This window comes from Hesperophylax consimilis, chromosome 21, assembly GCF_061612785.1.
Source record: "Hesperophylax consimilis isolate HC1 chromosome 21, BYU_Hcon_1.0, whole genome shotgun sequence".
Lineage (NCBI taxonomy): Eukaryota > Metazoa > Arthropoda > Insecta > Trichoptera > Limnephilidae > Hesperophylax > Hesperophylax consimilis.
The window spans coordinates 1,390,304-1,413,668 of record NC_142856.1 but is presented as its reverse complement, the minus strand read 5'-3'; the positions used below and the strand labels follow the sequence as shown (position 1 = coordinate 1,413,668).

At 34.5% G+C, this 23,365-nt stretch overlaps 1 protein-coding gene across 3 annotated transcripts in view; it reads right to left on the bottom strand.

Annotated features, from left to right (window-relative positions):
* LOC149413479 (myosin light chain kinase, smooth muscle-like) overlaps positions 1-23,365 on the bottom strand; it is a 116,620-nt gene that overhangs the window by 73,571 nt on the left and 19,684 nt on the right. The window contains exon 1 of one of the 3 annotated variants that reach the window (XM_089644694.1): positions 6,417-7,308. The exons of 1 other annotated variant lie outside the window; for it this stretch is intronic. In XM_089644694.1, the coding sequence (XP_089500820.1) occupies positions 6,417-6,463 (47 nt within the window). In that variant the 5' untranslated portion in view covers positions 6,464-7,308. Of the gene's footprint in view, positions 1-6,416; positions 7,309-23,365 lie in introns of those variants that run through there. One more of the 3 variants, XM_089644697.1, reaches the window with a different exon arrangement.

Sequence of the window (23,365 nt, the reverse complement as noted above, 5' to 3'; positions counted from 1 at the left end):
TTCTCTTCTCTAAATTTCCTTCCGACCCAAAGCATAACAACATTCCTAAATGAAGTGTCATACTCCCAGCGGTTCCGGCTTGTTGCCTCCGCGTGTCACATAAAAAAGGAAAGATTCATCTCTCGAAAAGTGATTATTATTATTATTGATCAACGTAAGTGAAATTTGACTATACACTCGAGCTCTCTCTTTATATAAAGTGGGTCACACAGCCAGCGAATAGCAACTCAATGAACATGAACTCCTTGCGGCAACAGATTAATTCTCATTGAACGGTAGTTGGTTAATTTGCTTAAATAAACTATAAACTTAACTGTTAACCCTCCGATGAGCTATGTGGCCTGGACAGGCCATTTTGATTTCCAAAAGTGATTTTATTATTATTTTTATCCGTTAACTTTTTGGCAAGCGGTATCAATATACCATTCAACTCGGCGATCTATTGGTAATATAATAATGTTGGTAAAATGCAATTTCTGTAAATCATCTCGAGGGTCTTATACAAAGTCCTTGAAAAAATGATTTAACCACGCTAGTACTTACTTAACCTTCAAAAGTTTTATCGACGCCAAAACTTTCGGAAGGAAACAGATTAATAACAGGTTGACATCTTCTGGACATCTCTTTTGTTTTTCTGCTGTCAATTCTTCATCGCTCAACAAGTAACTAAAGTTTTTAATCATCACGAATAAAAATTGGTGCCAAAAAATAGCGTTCTGCTTCATTAGAATGTAATAATGTCGTCAGTTTCGTCCAGACGAACGAGGTAAAATGCAATTTTTGTGCGTCGAATGTAGCCAGACTCTTTCGAATAAGTTGTATTAAGCAATAGTTGAACATTAATGAAAAGGTTCGAACAAATTATTACAGTTACGATCAAGTATTTTGCCCTTTTGATTGCAAAAACATGAATTTGTTTGTTGTTGGGAACTGCCTCGTACGCCGGCCGCGCGAAGTCAGACGAACTATCGCATTCTCATCTGACAAATGACACGAAAGAGAATGTGTCTTGAATGGGGAAATGTTCGTCATCGGAAATATCTTTGTTGACAACACAAAGCGATTAAATTAATTTAATACGATGACGTGTGATTTTAATTACATTGTAAACACAAACAAAAATTTTCTTATAATAGAATGGAATGTCGTCCATTGTTCATTATAATCGTTATCATATGGACATATGCGCAATATGTTTTTGCGTAATATTGTTATAAATTTTTATTTGTGATTAGGGCATAATATTTCCAATTGCCCGAAGCCGGTGAATTTATAGCATCCCCATGTTTTAATGCATGAGGAGAAGGAGATGGGGAAGAGGAAGTTGTAGAAGTATTTATTGGCTATTTGAATTATAGTCACATAAAACGGCTAAAGCCATTTCTATTGTGATTGGCGGTCTTTCACCTGGATTATAGGGAAAGTGTGATATTTGGTTCTGAAACGGTCAAAATGTTGTTGAAGGAATTTGAATCTTTAAATAGTATAAAATAGTCTGTTTGTGCGCTTAGTTCTTCTAAACTACGCAAAGGATTGTGATAGGGTTTTCAGTATCATTTAGAGAATTTCTTCCGGGAGGTTTATATACTATTATACAAGTGTATTATGCTTATAGAAAGTAGAGAAAAGTCGATGTTTTGTAATTTGGGCGCTTACATTGCTAACGCTGGCTAAACCTTATGAGATACTCGTACATCAAAATAATGTATTAAGGAATTGTATATCTTGAACAGGCCTACAGAAAAGTCTACAATGGTATATCTACCTCCTAAGGATAACCCCCACCAACGCCGGGTACAAGTCAGCTAGTATGGAATAATATAATATCTGACAAAATGATTGCCGCTTAAATTTAATCATTTACAAGCTAGATTCGGTTGCTTGGTGCGAGGAAATGAATTGGGTACTGATTAATGCTATCTCTACAGTATATAATCGGTTGCCTAAGTCACAACCTATCAACGAACCGAGACTAATATCGAAGGCAGAAATGGTACAATTTATTTTACAAATAATACTGTCTGCCAACCTTAATGCATCAAAAAAGAAGATAATCCTTAATATCACAGCTAGATTCTACCCTTCTTTTATCAGTAATCAACGTGAAATTCAAAAATAAAATTCACGTCAACAGTTTTAAATGCGCAAAGCCAGTTCTTCGAAAGTATTATTTGGCCAAAAACGGGAACAGTTAAACGTATATATTATGTCGTTTTCGGACATTTTTACTATTATTTCGCTATTGAAGATTCAATGGAAGACGAATGCTATATATCGCAAAAAAATCAGGCCTACAACTTGACATAAATACATTTATATACCAATTGCCATACTCAGATTTCTAATTTATACTAGCTAAATAATTGTAATGAACATCATAATACGTACTTATCTAATTCAGTCGGCTGAGATCGATTTTATTGTAAAAAAAGAACACATGACGCTATATTATTTGTTGAATATTTATACGGTCCTTGACTACGAAAATAGAGGTCGTGAGTTCAAATCCCGTCGTATCCAAGTAATTTTTATTTGTAATAAAAACACATAAATTTGTTTTTGACCACGATAGTTTTATTTTCACTCTACCGGTTTCGGAAGATCCCTTCCTTCGTCAGGAGAATATTTAAAACTTTGCTTTGTTTTAAAAGTTTTAAATATTCTCCTGACGAAGGAAGGGATCTTCCGAAACCGGTAGAGTGAAAATAAAACTATCGTGGTCAAAAACAAATTTATGTGTTTTTATTATAAATTATGATGAGCCACAAAGTGAATGCTTTTTACAATTACGTAATTTTTATTTGTTTCAAATTATACGTAGTTTATTTGCAGCACGTTCCAGAGAGGTAGATACTTTCAGTATAAAAACGAAACGTTACTTGTAATGGATTTCGCCGTGTTTGATGTTCAGTTACATGACCAGTTACTTCCTAAACCTTCCTTTCGCACATCTCCTTCTCTTGTCATTGCTTTGAGCTTTACACATCCAATCGGAGATGCCATACTCTCACTGGCTCCATAATTGCGCGAGCAGTTCAAATTCTTGTGCGGTAATCACATTAAAAAAATTGTACTGTGGAAATATTATGAAAAAGAAAAGCTATGGGTATTCATTTCAGTGTGTGTGTAATTTGAACAAACCATAATATATTAATAAATCCGTTAATACTCTCAGATGGACACCAGTTTATCCTGTCGTTAAGAATTTTAAATCATTAAGTCGCTTTGACTTCATTGAAATTAATATATTTGCGGAAAAAAATGCGACATGATTCGGGCGGGCGTGGGTGGTTATCATCGACCAAAGTGGAAATCCATATTTATATTGCAATGATAGTGAAGATATATTCATAGCGATTATATCGTTACAAAATTGCAGACGTTATTATAAGAATATTATAGAAGTTTTTAGTTAATTTTTCTATTTGAATTTAGAATTTCTAATAAACACAATCGTCTGGCAAAAAATTATGGAATCACCGAACAGAAAAATCCTAGATGTGTGACCGATGTATATTTGAAAGGCAACGAATATCACCAATTTACATAAGATCTTTTGACTTCTAAGTAACAGAGAGGACCAACAGTGGTTATGAGATCTGTTTAAGAAAACATTTCGATATTTGCACTTAGTTGGATCATTTTCACCCGAAGTAAGTGAAAATTCACCTACAACACGAAAACACTTCTATATATTTGTCTATTCAGTGCTTGAAACTAATTGACTTGAATTGGAATAGTGAAAATATTTGTAGGTAATTTTACCATGATTGATGTATAAAGCAGGTTCACACGAGTTAATAAATCGTAACCACAAAAAATCTTCAAATTTTCACATTATTTTCTCTCCGAAATTAGTAGGTGAACGCATCTGTCTATTATTATATGTCCCAAATTCATTTCTACAATGAGTTCATTGTAGAAATGAAGGCTTTAGAAATCATTAGGGTTTAAAATATTGAAGTATATTTTAAACACCATAACATTTATTTTGTTTTTTTTTTCATTGTAAGCAACCGCTAAATTGCCAAAGTAGTTTGTCAGAGGGTAAATTTCACAATATGAATTATAAAACTAAAGTACACGTATTACGAGAAGCAACAATACAGAAAATTCATAAAGAAGAATAACATTTAAAGTGACCACAATATAATTGCATGTGTTAGATATAACACAGTTAACATACTCATACGAATACGGTACACAACATACTCATACGCTTATATACACTCAAAGGTACACAACATACTCATTCGCATATATACACTCAAAGGTACACAACATACTCATACGCATACATACACTCTAAGTTACTCAACATACTCATACGCATATATACACTCAAAGGTACACAACATACTCATACGCATACATACACTCTAAGTTACTCAACATACTCATACGCATATATACACTCAAAGGTACACAACATACTCATACGCATACATACACTCTAAGTTACTCAACATACTCATACGCATATATACACTCAAAGGTACACAACATGCCTATGAGTAGGCATATTTGTACAATTTAATGCATACAATCAATGGCCACTAATGTATGTATAAACAGTGACAATATAAAAGATCTTGATTTATCAACAATTTTTTCAGCATTTTTTTAGTTTAGTGGTGCAGTTTGATTAGCTTTTAAAATGCATTATTAAATATATAGATATAATAATAAAAAATATGGTGCTTTTAAATGTTGCAATTGAAATTATATTTTGGTTACTTTTTGAAGTTGCCAAGATGGGCAAATAATTAAAACTAACATTATAATTAATTACACATGAATTACTGTTTAAGGTTGCCTAGATGGGAAAATAATTAATACTAGCATTGTAATTAATTACACATGAATTACTTTAATGTCGTAGCCCCAAAGATCGGAAAGAACAGTGCCACAAACAACTTTCACTTCGTAACAATTCCTTTGACTAAGGGTACACAATAATCAATATGATATCTTGACCTAAATAATTACATCAAGCAAGAAAATAAGTGTACCAACAGCTTGACACATTTAACTTTGTAGGTGCCCGAAAAGGGTACTAAAGAATGATGTTTCAGAAGACGAACAAACGAAATAACCTTTTCTCCCTCATACCCAATGTCTACCGATGTATAGCAAGTTTTTCGTTAACTCTTTTTAAAGTTTTTAAATTCAAAAAAAAAAAAAAAAAGATAATATCCATACATTTGTTATGCCAAAACGTTAATTATACGAAATTCTCTCGATAGAAAATAATCGCAAGGTAAGCTCCGAAAATTATTTAAAACAAGTTTTGTTCTGCTATATATAAAGTGTTATAGGCATGAAAAAAATCACAGTGTATCTTTAAATGCAACTATTTTTTGCTCTATTTCAAACGAGCCGTGTTTAATTAAATATTTTTACCATTTTCGCTTAGCTATTATCGTTTTTTAATATTGGCGCGCTCCCTCTAACATTCATATTTACATATATCCCTTTCAAACTTTGAACGCTTACTACGGGGCCTTAAAACATCACAGTAGCGATACCTCAGACTGCAAACATAATTATATATGTATGAAAGTATCCAGATGCAATGCTGTCATATATTGGTTTCCGTTTATCTAAGCATTTTATCTAATTTTATAATTTCCGGAAACTCGTTTTTAAATGTTGGATGTCTTCGAAAATAACCAGTCAAAAAATGATTTCCAGATATATTATTATAAAAATAAGGTAGGTAGGTACTTATGCAAAAAAACGAACGATTGGAAGTTTTGGAAACCTGTTTTTACATAAATTAGATTTTAAGACCGAGAATAATTCAGTGACCCTGAATGCAGTAACTTATTTTCTTGACGTCCATCACAATAAAACTGGCAATTGTTGAACAAAATTAAATGCACAAAATTGGTTTATGTTTATAAATTCAATAATTTAGTTGGCCGCCCGCTTTTTGACATCGAAACTTGGATCAGCTGTTTGTACAACGTTGCAATTTAACGTGGAATTAGAGTAGAGGTACCAAATCTCTTTTTGTGGTAGGTACCCACACCAATACATGAGGAGTTTTCTGAGAATGCTCTTGAACGTGGAAGAAGCGACGATTTGAAGGTGTGTGATGCGTCACATATTTATAAGCAAACCTTAAAGAAAGTGTCTTTTACCTGGTGACTTAAACTCAATATATTCCAGAGTGGTATATACATAAGTATAGACCTGGTGGAAGAACGCCATTCTGAATCGACTGTGTTTCATGTCAGATCTGGACAGCCAGGAAGGTACCTACTTGCCAACCTTCCTCTTTTCCATCTCCTTCGCCTCCACAACGTTCAGTCTCGCAACATATACCAAAATCATGGACGCAGTCTCATTGTTTGTATTACTGTGTAGGTACCCAGTACCTTTAAGTGTATTAAATAATATAACAAACTTACTTCAAGGATTGTAATTTCCTTTTCCACAAAGGGCCACAAATTGGCATTTTAACGTCTACTAAAACAACCACTTTTAATTTTAAAAAACTTTTTTATCTTCACAAAACAAACTAAATATTCGCTAGGTATTAGATATTATAATAATACCACTTTGTTTACCGCAATTAAAATTTGAAAATCAGTCATTTTACGAACAGAGATACACTGGATTCCATTTTCAAATTCAAAATAAGCACAGATATTCCTTTGTCTCCGACTGACAGCGGACTTGTGTAGGTACTAAAACAGGTTCGAGGCATAAAACATGGCAGCTAAACTTTAAATGTTAAATTTGCACGCTGCTTTTCCGATAGGTCACTTGTGTCCGTAAAAGCACTTCAAATAATAATATAGATTATTTTATTAATAGTATTTCTTTGTTCTTAAAAGCCCAACAAATTACGACCAGTTAATCAAGTAAAAAATAAATGTAACACATTTTACACACCCAATTAGGGAATATAAACAATTTTCAAGCACTTTCTTTTAAGGAGCGTATTGGTTTGTATGAAAATAAATGCAGAATGATGGAATATTATAAATTTTTTATCAGTTGCACTCGTGAGTTATTGATTTATGAACATGATAACACTTTTGATAAATTAAATATTTCATAATTACATTGAGATATACATAGATAAACTTTGAATACAGAAAAAATGGAAATTGTTTATTTTTAAAATTAGGACGCGGAAATATATTTTAAATTCGAATCAATGTCACGGCCCTCTCGCGACTGAATTAAAAACAACACTGACGTTACGTTCGTACGGTAGGTCGAATCGACAGCGTATCGATTGCCGAATTTGTCGCGTGCCATATTCGGCACTCAGACTTCGGACTAAACGATTTCTTCCGACGTTTTAACTGCCGACATTGGACTAGCTTCAATGTCAGATACGGAGCACGACCGCCGGACGAGTGCCGTAACTTCTTTATCCTATATAGGGGCTTGTGATCCTGCCGCTGAGAGCTCCGTTGAAACGACTCTCTCTCTCTTTTTGCGGCAGGACTCCGTAGCCCAGTCAATGAAGGTTTTGTGTCGGAACTAATTCCCCGGAAGCTGAATTTTTCACAGATGTTAGAAGACCTTTAAACATGTATTTTTACAAAAGTCCCCGACTTTCCCCCTTGTGCTTCCTTCCCCACCCCCTCTTGAATATATTTTTCAAAGCCTTTCGGAATACGCTAATATCTCCTTAATGGTTTTATTAAATCAGATTATTTATTTTTTGTTTAGTTTTTAATTAGTTGTTCTATAAAATTGTATTCTTTCATTTTTGCGAGAAAAGCTATACAATCTCTACAATTTATTAGTAAAGGAAAAATATCAGTTTTTAAAATAGTATTTCAGAATATATTTGCACATAACTTTTTTCTGAGCCTGTTAACGAAAAAAAATAAATCAACAAAACTCGTAGACAATATTTTTAGCTATAAAATAATGTATATAATGATGGGTTTCAATTTATAATAAGGCACGTAGGCTGAATAAGGAGCACGGCGCGCGGCAGCGGCTCGAACGCGCTGCGGTTCGCGGCGCAGCGAGAAATTACAAAAACCTAAGGAAAGTAATGATTAATTCATGTGTTTGCTTTATTTTTATAACAAATTCATCTAAAGTTGAAGAGTTTTATTGTTATTTACCAGTTTTAGTTCGGAGGGGGGGGGGGGAATATAAATATTTTCCCCTACCCAATGAAGCGCTTTCATTATCCACCAACCGCCGTGCCCTGGTCTGGCTAAACAGTCGTATTATGTTGTATGATTGTAACTTATTATTTAAATAAAGTTATGTGAAAGAAGCCAAAAATACCTAAGACAGCGTGGGATTACCCTTTCATCACATTAAAATATTGCAGACTTATGTTATGGCGAAGTTCTAAAAAATCTTTTGTGGAAATTCTCACTTGTTTTATTATGTGCACTTATCAACAATAAAATACCGAAACAACAAATCACTTAAAATAGTGCATAGATCTAAAATGGTTTACTTTCAAACAAGCTTCTTAAAATATTATAATGACAAAACGGTTTGTAAATTATATACTTATCAATATTATCTATGACAAAATTAGGCAAATATTCAAATAATTTTCTAGTCAAGGGAGTCTTCCATTTCTTCGTCATACTGGGGTGTGTTCAGACATGATAATCCGTTACAGTTGTCGCACATGGCAGAGTAGGTAAATCCAGATGTTCTGCAGCCACAGTAATTTCCACATCCAGACTTGCAGGAACAGGACACCAAAGAAAGAAGGTCATCAGGAGCAAATGGTTTCATAAATTTCTTCTTTCCACCATTCTTCCATCCCCAGTTTATAGGGTTTAGTTTGTTTCCTAACCAAAACTGTACTTGCAAATAAACTCTCAACAAATTTTGATGACACTATTCTGAAGTCGGTGGTAGTTTTGCCAAGTCAAATTTAGATTTAAAAGCTGATTTTGTCGTTAGTCTGGTAAACTTATAGTATCGAGCTTCGTTTAAATTAGAGAAGCTACCAAGACCATACATGGCGAGAGCGAATTTTTCTCCATTTTGCAACAAGTTCTCTTCAGTTGCATCTTTTTTCCAGAAATGCCTCAGCTGCGCGTTTTGCTTCGGGATTGTTTTTCATCATGTCAATAGCTTTTAGCTTTCCTAACCCATATAAAGGTGAGGTCGTATCACAGCCCGTAATAGTGCGTAAATAGCATGTGATTTAGAATATATTTATGTATCATTAAAGGTTTCTTTATGATGTAGAAAGTTCTTGAAGGGGCCTTTCCACCAACATCTTTACAGAAAAAAATAGATTTTCCTTCAGGAGCAAGACTTAAAAATAATACCAAAAGATCACTATCCGTGCCAACAACAATCACTTTTGAGAAGAGAAGTTTTTCGATGCCGGTTAGTACAGTGTCAATATCGGCATACCTGCGGCCGTGACTGTTTTCAAAACAGATTCACTAAATTCATGACACAGTACTTCAATCATTATTTTTGTTGTTATTCTTATTAGATAAGAAAGCTTCCTTCTTAGTCAAACAACGTGTAGTGAAGTTTAATCCAATATCGCACGATGAGTTGTTAGCCGACCTTCGTCTTTGCTCTTCATATTTTACAGTTGGTTCTTCAGGGTATCCATCGAAAACGACAATAGAATATTTGCCAAATATAGTATGGACGAAACGTGAGTATGATTTAATGATGTCTCCGTAAGAAGTTTCAGTTTCCCAAACAACAGAGTGTAGGAGGTATCCCCCATCGATGACTATTGCAGCATTTTCCAAATTAACTTCGTCATGAATACTTTCGCTAAATACTTTCGCCATACATGATTTTGTTCCTTTACGAAGGAAGACTTCATCAAAAATAGACGGGGGTCTTGAAGCCAATTCATATCCCAAGTAGGTCTAAAGCTTGCTAGGACTATCACTAATGCACAGTATTCTGTTAAATAACTGCTGGGGGTTTACTGCAACTTGTCTCGTCCTAACACTTGCGGATTTGAATCTTGCTGGGTAGTCACCATGTCTTTCCTTTTCAGTCTTATATATCCAAAATTACATCCTTTCATTTTTTGAACAGCTGCCAGGCCCACCTCATAAGCATTATCACAATTGACACTATTATCTGAAACAAACCCTAAAGATAAAGACATCAACTCCCCTGAGAGCTTGGCGAACGGGCTGTGCTGTCTTAGCCATGATGTATATTTTCCTATATCTAGCTCACCCCTTTTCTTCCGTGATTCGCGCAGCTCAACATGATGTTCACTAAAATCAAATTCTATACCTATGAATTCTTCAATGCTCTCTTGCACTTTCACGCAGTAAGTGATTCCAAGTTTCCACTTTGAAAAAGCGCTGTCAGTGATTCCGCGTCCATGTGTCAAACCGCCAACTGACTTCATTGGTCGCATGAGACACTGCTTGATGATCATGTCCGTCCACGTACCGGACCAATATCTGTCGCTTCTTCTTATTATAAAGTACCCATTTTTAGTGAATAGTTTATATTATTCTTTGGTTATTCTTGATTCGAGTTGCAACATACTTTGAACGTACATATGTGCTGATTTTCCGTATGGTAAATGTCCTGCCGAGTTGAAAAATGGAAGCATATCAACAATAGTATTTAGGTGCATTTTCCGATTCCCGGACTTCTCTGCAAATATAAATCTAAGCATGAGGTCGATGCAATGTAGAAGGTAAAGCCACAACTTGGCAGTCCTACTCGATGATTCCTTAATCCTGTCTTCACTTGCTTCAGTATATGGAATCGTCTCTTTTAGATTGTCATCATTATTAAACTCCTCCATATCTTTTTTCCGCGTAACTAAATCTTGATACATATTTCTATTTGTCTTAATTTACCATCAAAATCTTGGTATTCTTCTCTCATTACGTGGAAAAGAGACGCTGCTGTTTAAGTGTAGGCTCTGTTTGCCCGAGAATATTCATGACCCTGGAGCATGTACCCACATGCTTCAGGGACTTATGAGGACGCGTAAACTGATTCTCAAAAATTTCCCACATACTTTTATTTAAATAATAAGTTACAAACAATCATACAACATAATATGTCTGTTTAGCCAGACCAGGGCACGGCGGTTGGTGGATAATGAAAGCGCTTCATTGGGTAGGGGAAAATATTTATATTCCCCCCCCCCTCCGAACTAAAACTGGTAAATAACAATAAAACTCTTCAACGTTAGATGAATTTGTTATAAAAATAAAGCAAACACATGAATTAATCATTACTTTCCTTAGGTTTTTGTAATTTCTCGCTGCGCCGCGAACCGCTGCGCGTTCGAGCCGCTGCCGCGCGCCGTGCTCCTTATTCAGCCTATGTGCCTTATTATAAATTAAAACCCATCATTATATACATTATTTTATAGCTAAAAATATTGTCTACAAGTTTTGTTGATTTATTTTTTTTCGTTAACAGGCTCAGAAAAAAGTTATGTGCAAATATATTCTGAAATACTATTTTAAAAACTGATATTTTTCATTTACTAATAAATTGTAGAGATTGTATAGCTTTTCTCGCAAAAATGAAAGAATACAATTTTATAGAACAACTAATTAAAAACTAAACAAAAAATAAATAATCTGATTTAATAAAACGATTAAGGAGATATTAGCGTATTCCGAAAGGCTTTGAAAAATATATTCAAGAGGGGGTGGGGAAGGAAGCACAGGGGGGAAAGTCGGGGACTTTTGTAAAAATACATGTTTAAAGGTCTTCTAACATCTGTGAGAAATTCAGCTTCCGGGGAATTAGTTCCGACATTGGGTCTTTTTTTCCCTTCATTGACTGGGCTACCGAGTATACCTACAAATACCTACCTACCTACCAACTTGTACTACAATATTCTTATGTATATCTTGCCGCTGAGAGCTCTGTCGTAACCGTTCTTCCTGGTACACAAGCGTCGTTTATAATAAAATCTAGAGGTTTCAATAGAGCTTTCAGTGGTGCGTCGTTGGTCAGAAGTTACAACGGAGCTATAAGCGGTAAGTCTTTGGTCCTGCCGTTAATGGATCAATTGTAATTTCTATGTTTATTACCTACATGATTTGTAGAAAAAAGGGAGATGTTACAACTGCAACGGAACTATCAGTGGTACACCCATGATTCTGCCGCTGAGAGCTCCGTTGTAACTTCTTCTTCTTTCTCATAAACGATGCTTGTAGCAGAAATAGAGGTTACGACGAAGCTCTCAGTGGCAGGACTGCATGTAGTATCTACGCGCAAACTGCATGATAGTCCTGCCGCCAAGAGCTCTGTTGTAACGTCTCTTTCATGCGTACAAGATTCCAGCGGAACTCTCAGCGGCAAGATTATATACCAGAACGGATCTACCAGCGGTACATCTACGGTTCCCACCGCTGAGAGCTCCGTTGAAACCTCTCGCTTTTTGCTACATGACACATTTAAGATACATAAGCAAATTTGACAGCGGAGCTATCAACGGTACGATTGTTTTCATACCGCTGACAGATCCGTTGTAACCTCTCTTTCTGGTACACACGTCGTTTATAAGAAAGAGGGACAAGTCACAACGGAGCTATCAGCGGTACGTGGGAAAACCTACCCGTTTCGAGCTGCAGGGTGATCCAAGAGTTATAATAGCACTCCTACCACTGAAATAAATAATTTAAACCTTTGAAAAATATGTGTTTTTCTTGTGACAGTGCTTACAAAATATAACTAATTATTTCGCATAATTACAAATGGCCGCCCCGCCAAGGGCGTGCCGTGATATTTGAAAGCAGGAAAAGTGAGCTCGTTATTAAAATACTTATATATACATATTTTTTATATAATTTAATATAGATAGGTATAAGTGGGTACAGTGGTGTTATAAAAATTACATATCGGTACAAAATATATTTATAATCGCAATCTCACCAAAGAAGAAACTGGTTATTGTGCTTTTTGAGCGAGTTACACTAATTATAAGGAAAATATAATAAAATTTTCAATAGGTAAGTATATATATAATAGGAACAATAGAAACTTCTGGATCATCTGTATGTGTAGGTGTATAAATAAAGAAAGGGAAAAACAGGCAATTATTTAGTTAATCCTGACAAGTACAACTTCAGTTTGAGTTTCAGTTTGTTGAAATACTTTATTCCTAAATAGATATAGTTGTTTTGCATTAGTTCGGTATTTAATTTTGGTATTTTGATGTTGTATTGATATCTTTTTGATAGGTCGGTTTTAAATTTTTTTGATGATATTATCTGCGTAAATTTGGATAATTGCATTTTTCTTGAAGATATCCTCTACTCGAGGCACCCCAAAATCTACAAATAGCGTTTCTGTTGGATATGTGGAGGGTTTCTTTAAAATCAAACTGTGATGATTAGCTTCTGCACCACTTTGATCGGGGTTAGAATATTGAATTAATGATTAGTGCGATTATTTATTATGAGAACAACAAAGATATCTACGCATGGATGTGAAAATTGCACCATGAGCTATTTAATAAAGTATCAGTTGTAGCCATCAATCACACTATGGATAATTGTTGTACCTATTTGATTTATAACTGTATTGCCTACTTGGATTAAATTTTTTTGCAAAGGGCAATGAAATCATTCGCTTTTTATGAGAATGAAAACTAGCTCATAAATACAAGCACAACATTTTTTGATACGTCAACAACACTCTGTCGCATAACATTATGAATTAATTGGCCTGACTAACATCTACCCACTTAATAAAAAATATATTACAGTAATCATAAAGTAAAAATAATGGCTTCACCTACGTAAATCTCAACGTTCTTAGTAGCTACTTTTGTTGTTAGTCCTGTCCATTTTAGCACAATGAAATTAATAAATTATAACTTGTAACGCGCTCTCTCAAATGTAAAATTAAAGGTTAAAATAAATTTAGGTCATATTATGGCCATATAACTCAGTGGTTTAGGTAGAGAACTCACTTACATTACTTTCTAGCGCGAAGCGGTCATTTGAATTTGTCTCTTTCACCCGTAGGAAGCTCTCTCTCTATCTCTCTCTCTATTGTGTAACACCGGTTACACAATACATTGATAACATGCCATGAGGAAAAAAAAATACATGCGTGATATTTTATATTCTCACAATTATATTTTTTTAATTAATAGTTTTCTCATCTTCTTGTTTGTCAATCTCATTTTCATGTTTGTTAATTTCCTCATCTTCGTGTTTGTTGATTTCCTTATCTTCATGTTTGTATACTTCTTTTTCATGTTTGTTGATTTCCTTATCTTCGTGTTTTTAGACCACTTTTTCATGTTTGTTGATATTCTTATATTCATGTTTGTATACCTCATCATCATGTTTGTAGACCCCATCTTTCCTCACCTTCGTGTTTATTGGCTATGTTTGTTTATTGCCTCATCTTCGTGTTTGTTGATTTCCTTATGTTTTTCTTTCACTTCTTTATGTGTAAGAATGAAGATCGGATCGGTTAGAGGAAAAATCCACTTGGCAATACGCCCAACTTTTAACTACTATCTAATAAATGTACATAAAGATTTAAAATTTAACTACGGCAAATTAAAGTGACAAGCCAGCGAATATTGGATCGAATTAATTAACACATTCTACGAAAATCTAGACCGAAATAATCAATTGAAAAGGAGTAAAGGTTTTTCAATACGTCAGCTAACTTCAAAAAAAGTCACTACCCTACGACCTGGACTCATTGACTAAATAAGACACAACAATGCCTGGACTCATTGACTAAATAAGACACATCAATGCCTGGACTCATTGACTAAATAAGACACATCAATGCCCGGACGCATTGACTAAATAAGACGCATTAATGCCTGGACTCATTGACTAAATAAAACACTTCAATGCCGGGACGCATTGACTAAATAAGACGCATCAATGCCTGGACTCCACTGCGGTTTTGTATTTATTATGCTTATATAATGCACTTGCATAATGTAGATTGACTAGATGATCATTTGTGGAAAAGTGTGTGGAAGGGTTTAGTTTATATTTCAAGCGTCAATAATGACAGTACCTAAATTTAGTTTTTCGATATCTCCAAAAATGAAGAAGTTTTGACCTTCAAAGTGAACATTCGTATAGTGTATGCAATAGTTTCCTGTGAAGTCAAACGCGTCTGTCTGTTTGTGCGCTTAGTTCCTCTAAACTAAGCAACGAATTTTGATAGGGTTTTCACTATCATTTATATAATTTCTTCCGGGAGGTTTATATATATATATATAAAACTTGCATATTACATTATAGAAAGTAGAGAAAAGTTTGTTTTATAATTAAGTCGTAATTTTTTTTTCGGGTGCTTACATTGCTAACGTTGGCTAAAACTTATGTGATCATCACAACCAAAACTTTACTCCAAACCATTCATAATTCCCCGAGCAAGGCCGGGTACACATTTCAGCTAGTTATTCATAATTCAAATGGCAGTACCGTATCGCATATTCCGTGACGTCACACTCTTTTCAGCCGGCCGCAAAAATCAACATTTTTAAAGGCTTTTATCTTCGGTAGGTACTATTCGGTATTTTCATAAACATACAAAAGTTCTGTCCTCAGCATCCACTACTTAATATGATACATTTGTAAATAACAGAAATTTTCGTTGTAGGAGACGACTTAATTATTGCGCTTCACCATTCGACGAAAAATTTTAAAACAGATATATCACTGTCCACCTAGAGCATTTTATCCAAATTACAAAGGCTTTTTATATTTGTGTCAATGCTTAATTTAAAAGTGTCCAAGTACCTACCCATGTTTATAATTTCGTCTACATTAAAAACGTGTTTTCTAAACTGTTAGACTTTTTATTTGAATATGGCCAGAGAGTGACAGCGCGCCTCTGTGGAGGTGACGCCAGAAAAAGATGCCAGGCATTGGGAAGGTAGTAGGTACCTACCCATACCTGTTTATATTATATTCGCGATGCAGATAAAGCATGCGGCCCGTGCAACACTGTCGGAGTAATAACCCTGTACGGCCGTCTGTAGGTACCTTCATTGTTGTGTACGATAGGAAGGTACTGCTTGAATAAATGAACAGATAGGTGCTTTTATAAGAGCGTGTGATGTAGGTACTTTCCTATACATGTGTTTATATATAGGAAAACTTACTTACTTAATTATACATGTGTTTTCTTATATATAAACACACGTATAGGAAAGTAGGTACCTACTCACGTATGCATATTATCATGGAATTATTATTAGTTGCGGACAGTGGGGACTCTTGAACATATAATAAATAAAACCAGCACTATTCACAGAATGAGCCATACTAACACGAAGCTGATATGCCTATTTACCAAAATTCGGGTTGGAAATGCCTTCGGAAGGCGAAACAGCTGCCACAAGTTAAATTACCTGTAGACATTCAATGACTTGCCCTAACGTGTAATCTATGTATCATTTTGAACAGCTAGAGGCAAACCACGTGACCATTTTTTTATTGGTTCGAGAATGCTTTGAATAAACTACGACATCAGTCTTACGTTGACCGCCGAATAGCGCACATTAAAATAACCAGACCCTGGGCAAAAAAGTAAAGTTCGGTAAAGTACTGTGGGATCTGATTGTTCATTTTTGACCGAACCGCCGTCAAATCGGGTTAAGTGTCTTACTAAATAGTGTAACAAAATATTTGAGTTTAGAAACAAGAACGAACTTTTGTTTGTCCGATTTGGGATTAGTAGTAAAACTTATTTTTACGTTGCCAGCAATTTGCGCATCATTGTAGAAAGGACAAGTATTTCGTAAGCAGATTTTATTTTCACGGACTAAATAGTGTCACTACAATGCGAGTTGCCCATAGACTAAATTATATAATTTCAGATAAATGTATCGATAAATTACAGAAAGGGAGAGCGTACTCCTGCACCTCGCGCTTGGTTAGTTCGCCTTTCCGTGATGGGCTAGTCTATAAATTTGGATGTCTATGCGTGTACAAAGAACTTTTTGTATTTTTTATATTCATAAGAAAAGACGTATTTTACAAGTTATCGAATGTTTTTTTTGTAAAAATAAACGTTGCATTGTTCATCTTCCTGCACATGTGAATGATATTCTTATTATGTTAGTAGAGATAATAAGTTATTGCATTATTCATGTTTTGGCACGTTTTCTTTGTGCATAATGATGTCTAAACTCACAAAGGCTGATGAGAAATATTTTGATTAAGTATGACAAATAAATTACATACTGCATTTAGGTATTGATCAGAAATACGAAATTGTATATATTGCGTTGTATAAACATGACTCGTATTCAAATCATTTTCAGCATTGATTGGTCACTATATTAGCAACGGGCAATGAGTCATAAACAATGATATCCATAAACCAATTTCCGTATAAACTGGTTTCTAACAAAAAAAAATCATGTGATATATATGGTTATATAAATTAACTTTTCAACTATGCAACTGATGCTGTCATTGTACGGTTAGTATTTGGGTGAAACAAAGCGTCGGGTTCACCCAGGCGTCAATCGTCTGCTGACTCAGTCCTACATCATTGTACAATACTCGTATATCTACAACATACACTCCGATGTTGTAGATATATTTAGCTCAACAATGTTCCAATATATTACAATGTTCTAATACATTTCATGACTTCAAATAGAACTGTTTAATTTTGTGAAATGTAAACCATTATACGTAAACCAAGCAGAGTAAAGACTCTCGAAGAGAACCAAGGAGGAGTGGAGAGGAGCGACGAGACCCTCTTCCCTCGTGGGGACTTCAGGGAACCGAAGGAGAGTGGACTCTTCCGCCGTGGGGCCGTCAGGGAACAAACGGGGAGTGGATTCTTCCCCCACGGGGCCTTCGGGGAACCAAGGAGGAGTGGATAGGAGATATGAGATCCTCTTCCCTCGTGGGACGTTTAAGGAACCAAGGAGTAGTGGAGAGGAGAGATGAGGCCACCTTCGTGAACTCTTCCCTTGTGGGGCCTTTACGGGACCAAAGGGAAATGGAGAGGAGAGATGAGGCTCTCTTCCCTTTTGGGGTCTTCAGGGAACAAAGGGGGATTGGAGAGGAGAGATGAGACCTGGGAACACACATTGTGGAACCAGAAGATATAGCCACATATCCAATAACAACCCTGGTGAACTTTATAAAAGGGACCGGGTGAGTGTTAAAGGAATGAGGTAAAATGGGAGATGGCACAATGGGCCTATGGCCAAATAATAAAAATAAGACTCTGGATCGATCTGTTGATCGATTTATTGTACATAATGATCAATTGATATTTATTTTATGTACTTAGGTATTAAATTTATTATTTCGTGTTATTTTAACCGTATTGTGTCTGTAAAAGCCCCACGGGCGTTCAATAAATAAATAAAAACAACATTTTTTTGCTTTTCATCGATGTGTAGACGGAAATCAATAATTTTCAGGTTGGTCGAATTCTGCGAATGTTCGTCTTTCTTTATAGAAAATAATATGGAAAGAATTACATGAGAACTTAACGTTTGTAATACTCACTCGGGGTTTTCGATTTGGTCATTCGATCTAATTCATATCTTTCCTCAAAATATTAATATGGAGACATATAAGAACTGCTTACTGCGGTTTAAAGCAAATGATCTCACCTGGATTTCACCCTTTATACCATATTTTAAGTTCTATATATTTGGCAAATTATGGCAAGCGATCGCTCAACACGTTTTGCAAACTTATGCCAAAAATCGTTCGAGTGGATACACATTTCCTATTTGAAGATGGGTTTCCATGATATTATAACGTTTATTGTTAATTTATTATCGTACATTTTCGTACAATGTGCAATTTATTTCCCACAATTTATCCGTAATCACAATAAATGTTCTTTTTATCACTAAGTCCTACATAAAACAATAACAAATAAATCCATGTTGATTGTCGGTTAATTCATCAGACTAAGTGCCAGCAAGTTGTCAGAGAATTTGAACAATTCATGAATTTTCAGTTTTGTGAAAGTTTTTGTTTTAATATATCAGTTATGCCACTCGGAACATTAGAACGTCAAAAGACGTAAATATGATAATAGCGGTCAAGACATTAGTACGTCTTTTCACGTAAGCGCGCGAGATTTTACAAAAATCGATTTATTTCCATCACTAGTATACGGATTGCCATGATTTAAAAAACAGAGTATCGATAATGAATAACGCTACGCGTCTGCATTCAAAAATATCTATGGAATCTAGAGGTGCATTTTCTGAGTCGATTGAATCTGTCGGCTTGTTCGTTCGTAATTTATTGCGTTTTTAAATAATTTATTAAAAATATTTTAGTTTGGACGGTTAATATTTTGAGGTGACCAATAGTTTTTAATTATATTTCTTCAATATATAAAGTGTTATTTCTTTATGATACTCAGAAAAAAGTACATTTTTCACAGCTTTGAAATAATGGTCAGCGATTTTTACATATTTTTGACGTTTTCAGAAAATGTATATTTAGAAACGCAAATATTTACGTATAACAAAACAATACGATAGTGAATTTCATAATCTTTCCAAAACATTTTTTAGAATGAAGCTACGTTTCCCAAAACGTGAGTTATGGAGCTTTTAACAAAACTCGTGAATAACACAAAAATTTCCGCGTTTTGACAGTTCGCAAAGGAACACAAAGTAAATAAAAGTCCTTTTCTGAGAGGTAACAACCGGCCAATAATGATACAATAACAGAACTTTAATAGAACCTTTACAGAACTTGATAATTTACTTGGAATTTCGAAAAAACTCGCCGTAACAATAACATAATAAGCTATACTAATAGCTATGTATGCCTTTCTTGAAAGAATTGAGTTTGAATACGGACAAAAGTATTTATTCACATCATTGACCGGTCGGTGGCTGAGTTGACATCGCGTTTGGGTCCCACCCAGGCGTAGTGTGTTCTATTCCTCGGCTGACTGAGTCCTCCAACACAACACAACACAAGCAACATTTTCCGCTTACTGTGGTGGTAGAAGGAGATTTTCAAATATTGCTAGGTTATTCGTAACCCGGAAATGATTGTCTTTCTTTTTTGAAAATAAATGTACAAATATATATTGCATTTGTACGGGCGCAAGTAAATAATTTATCGTAATGTTTTAAAGCATAACTTGCAAAAAGTGTTTATTACTAAAATAATTCAATTAGCGCCATCTATGAAAGCTCAGATTAATAATTATTTTAAGTTTACCCGTAAGTGCATTTATACTGAATCAAAAAGAAGAAATACTCTTTGTGTAATAAATAATATAGTCAAATCATTTACTATGGAGTATGGAGTATGAAGTATGAAAAATGGAGTACGCTGTATGGTGTATGGAAAATGGAGTATGAAGTATGGAGTATCGAGCATGGAGTATGATAAATGGAGTATGGAGTGTGGAGAATGGAGTATAACATACATGAGAAAGGTAAATGACTACTAGAATGAAGACACATTGTTAGCTACTTGTGTAATTTTTAAGAAAATCGATCGATATTCAACAATTTTTTTTAATCTTGGAAGCGACAATTAACCCACTTCCCGACATCCGATCGAGCTGAAACTCGGCAGATATACTCGTTGTCAAACTGGATTGCATACCGTTAACGAAAGATTTTTTTTTGAGAACTTTTTAACTCTTAGTTATTTAATTACAAAAATACAATAATTTATTTTGCATGTTTCCTATGCAATATAATTAAAATATGCGTTTATTTGCACCTACTCATGACATAATATTGACTTGTTACACACGTAGACAGTCAACAGGCGGTATACGTAGCATTACATGCCTACTACCTACTACTGCCTGTACCGTGTTTATGTTTACGTCTCTCTCTCACACACGTGAACTCCGCTGAACTCCGTTGAACGGGGAATACTAACTTTTAGTATTTTTATTTACTTAAACAATGTGTACAGGTGAAGCTACGTACTGGCTCTGATGTTCGCAGGTAGCTACCTGGTTGGCTGCCACTCTCAAATCATATTATGCTTGGAATATTGTGCTGTTTTGTAAAAAAACACACATGTATGTTGACGAATACAGCTTTAAAAGTAATTTATTTATTGGAATACATTTTACATTTTGTGTATTTTTGTTTTATGTATTTGTGCTACAATTTTTTCTATTTCTTAGTACTTAAATTTTTTCAGTGTAATCTAAAAGCTAACTCAATTTGGGAGGCGGGTTTGGGTACGATGGTACGTTGATCGGGAGAGGCTGGTTTGAGGAGACCCTTTCACCTATCCCACTGATTTCTCTTGACACATCGCTTTGGATAGATGATACGTCTATCACTCCTGAACACGCTGATCCTTAGATCTCATACTTCATACCTTTTTTCCTTCCCAGAACATCCTCTCCTTCATTTCCTTAAAGAAGACCCTCCACACAGAATCCCCAAAGATTCCTCCTGTGTGGGGTTAATGTAAAACAAATGGTTTTTTATTTTTATTATACTTATATAACACAGGTTGTCTCACTTCAATCAGTCTGTGTTTGGTTGCAATATTCTATCAATTTGGCTTCTCCTTGTCCCAGACCCGTTGTTTTATGAATGTTTTGAGTATAATATATAGACATTTGTAAGTTTTTGGTGGGAGAGTGGTAATTCAGTTGTAAAGTTTTATGCCATAGTAAATGAAATTTCTTTGTCCAAATGTCGTGTTGGTCGTTTTTGCTTGGGTCTACCTTTGATTGAAGGTTCTAGTGATTTTGTTAGGTTCTAGTTAGTAGAGATCAATAAGTATAGTTTTGACACAGACTTGTTAGGTTCTAGTTAGTAGATGTCAATAAGTATGGTTTTGACATAGACTAGTTAAGTTTTAGTTAGTATAGATCAATAAGTATGGTTTTGACATAGACTTGTTAGGTTAGGTTCCAGTTAGTAGAGATCAATAAGTATAGTTTTGACATAGACTTGTTAGGTTAGGTTCCAGTTAGAAGAGATCAATAAGTATAGTTTTGACATAGACTTGTTAGGTTAGGTTGGAACCTAGTAGAGATCAATAAGTATAGTTTTGACATAGACTTGTTAGGTTAGGTTCCAGTTAGTAGAGATCTATAAGTATGGTTTTGACATGATATTTAGATTATTGAACATTTGGTCAGAGCAAATTCTGATAAGTACTTTGAGTAGTATAAGTATAATAAGGGGATTTATTAATTATATATTATTATATCTATCACGCTAATGCATTTGTAATGATTAAATTCACTAATAATTAGGCAACCTAACCTAACATAACCCAACTTAACCTCATACACATAATCATAACCATTTGTGACATAGGATTATAACATAATTATGAAATGCGTAAGTACTTTAGTGCGGGTAGAAAACCCGCATAAATCAATTTCGTAAGGTTAGGTTAGATTGCCTAGGTTATCTAGCTATATAAACGGATAACGTAGACATTAAATTCGTTCTCGTATTGAATGTCAGGTCTGCAAAATTTCCATAAGGTATCTACATTCTGTTTAAAGGGGTAGGAAAAAGGGTGATTTTTCGAAATCTCATGTTAACAGTCACTTTCCTCTTGTTTTGAAGGTCAAGTGTGCAAAGTTTCATAAATCCCAGAATAAAACTGTAGATTTATATTTAAAAAAATCAAAACGACGCCGATTTTTTTTAGAACTCGACAACAGCGCCACCTATCGGGTACTAAACTATCCTATATTTCATGCTGGAACCAACCATACTCATTCACTAAATTTCATATAAATCGGTTGGGCGGTTTCGGAGATTAGCGTATATGAACACAGTGACACGTGATTTTTATAAATTAAAAATATATAAACCTTACAAAAAAAAAAATTCATTAAAATCTCTTTTTGAAATTTAATAGTAGGTACCTAATTATCTTAAAGTTTCGTTTATCTTAAAAATAATTTCACGTACAACTTGGCAAGACAAATTTCCAACAAAGGTGGGTTAAAGTCGTAAACAGGTCCATGTAATTTATTTAATTGTTGTTGAAATCAAACAATCACTCTGCTTTATTTTAATAACCATAATAAATTGGTTCATATTTATGAGTTTCACATGAACAATGTAAATAACACAACATAAAAATCATGCATATTAATTTATTCAATATATTTATGAGATATGTCTGGGGGTAAAACGCACTAACTGAGGGAGGTAATTATAGATGATAGTAGGAGTAAAACGATGAACAATTTTTTTCTAAATTCTTTTATGAAAAATAGATTTTGTGTAAAAAAAAACAAAAATTCAGGTACACTAATTCAGAACCTTAAAACTTTCCTCAAAATCATTCATATCCCCGAGCAAAACTGGGTACACGTCAGCTAGTTTTTAATAATGTACTGTGTATATAATAATATGCTTGGCTATTCGACCCTTTTGACTCGGATCCATTATTTACTATGTTAAAAATGTAATTTTGAAATAGTCCAACCACTTGTT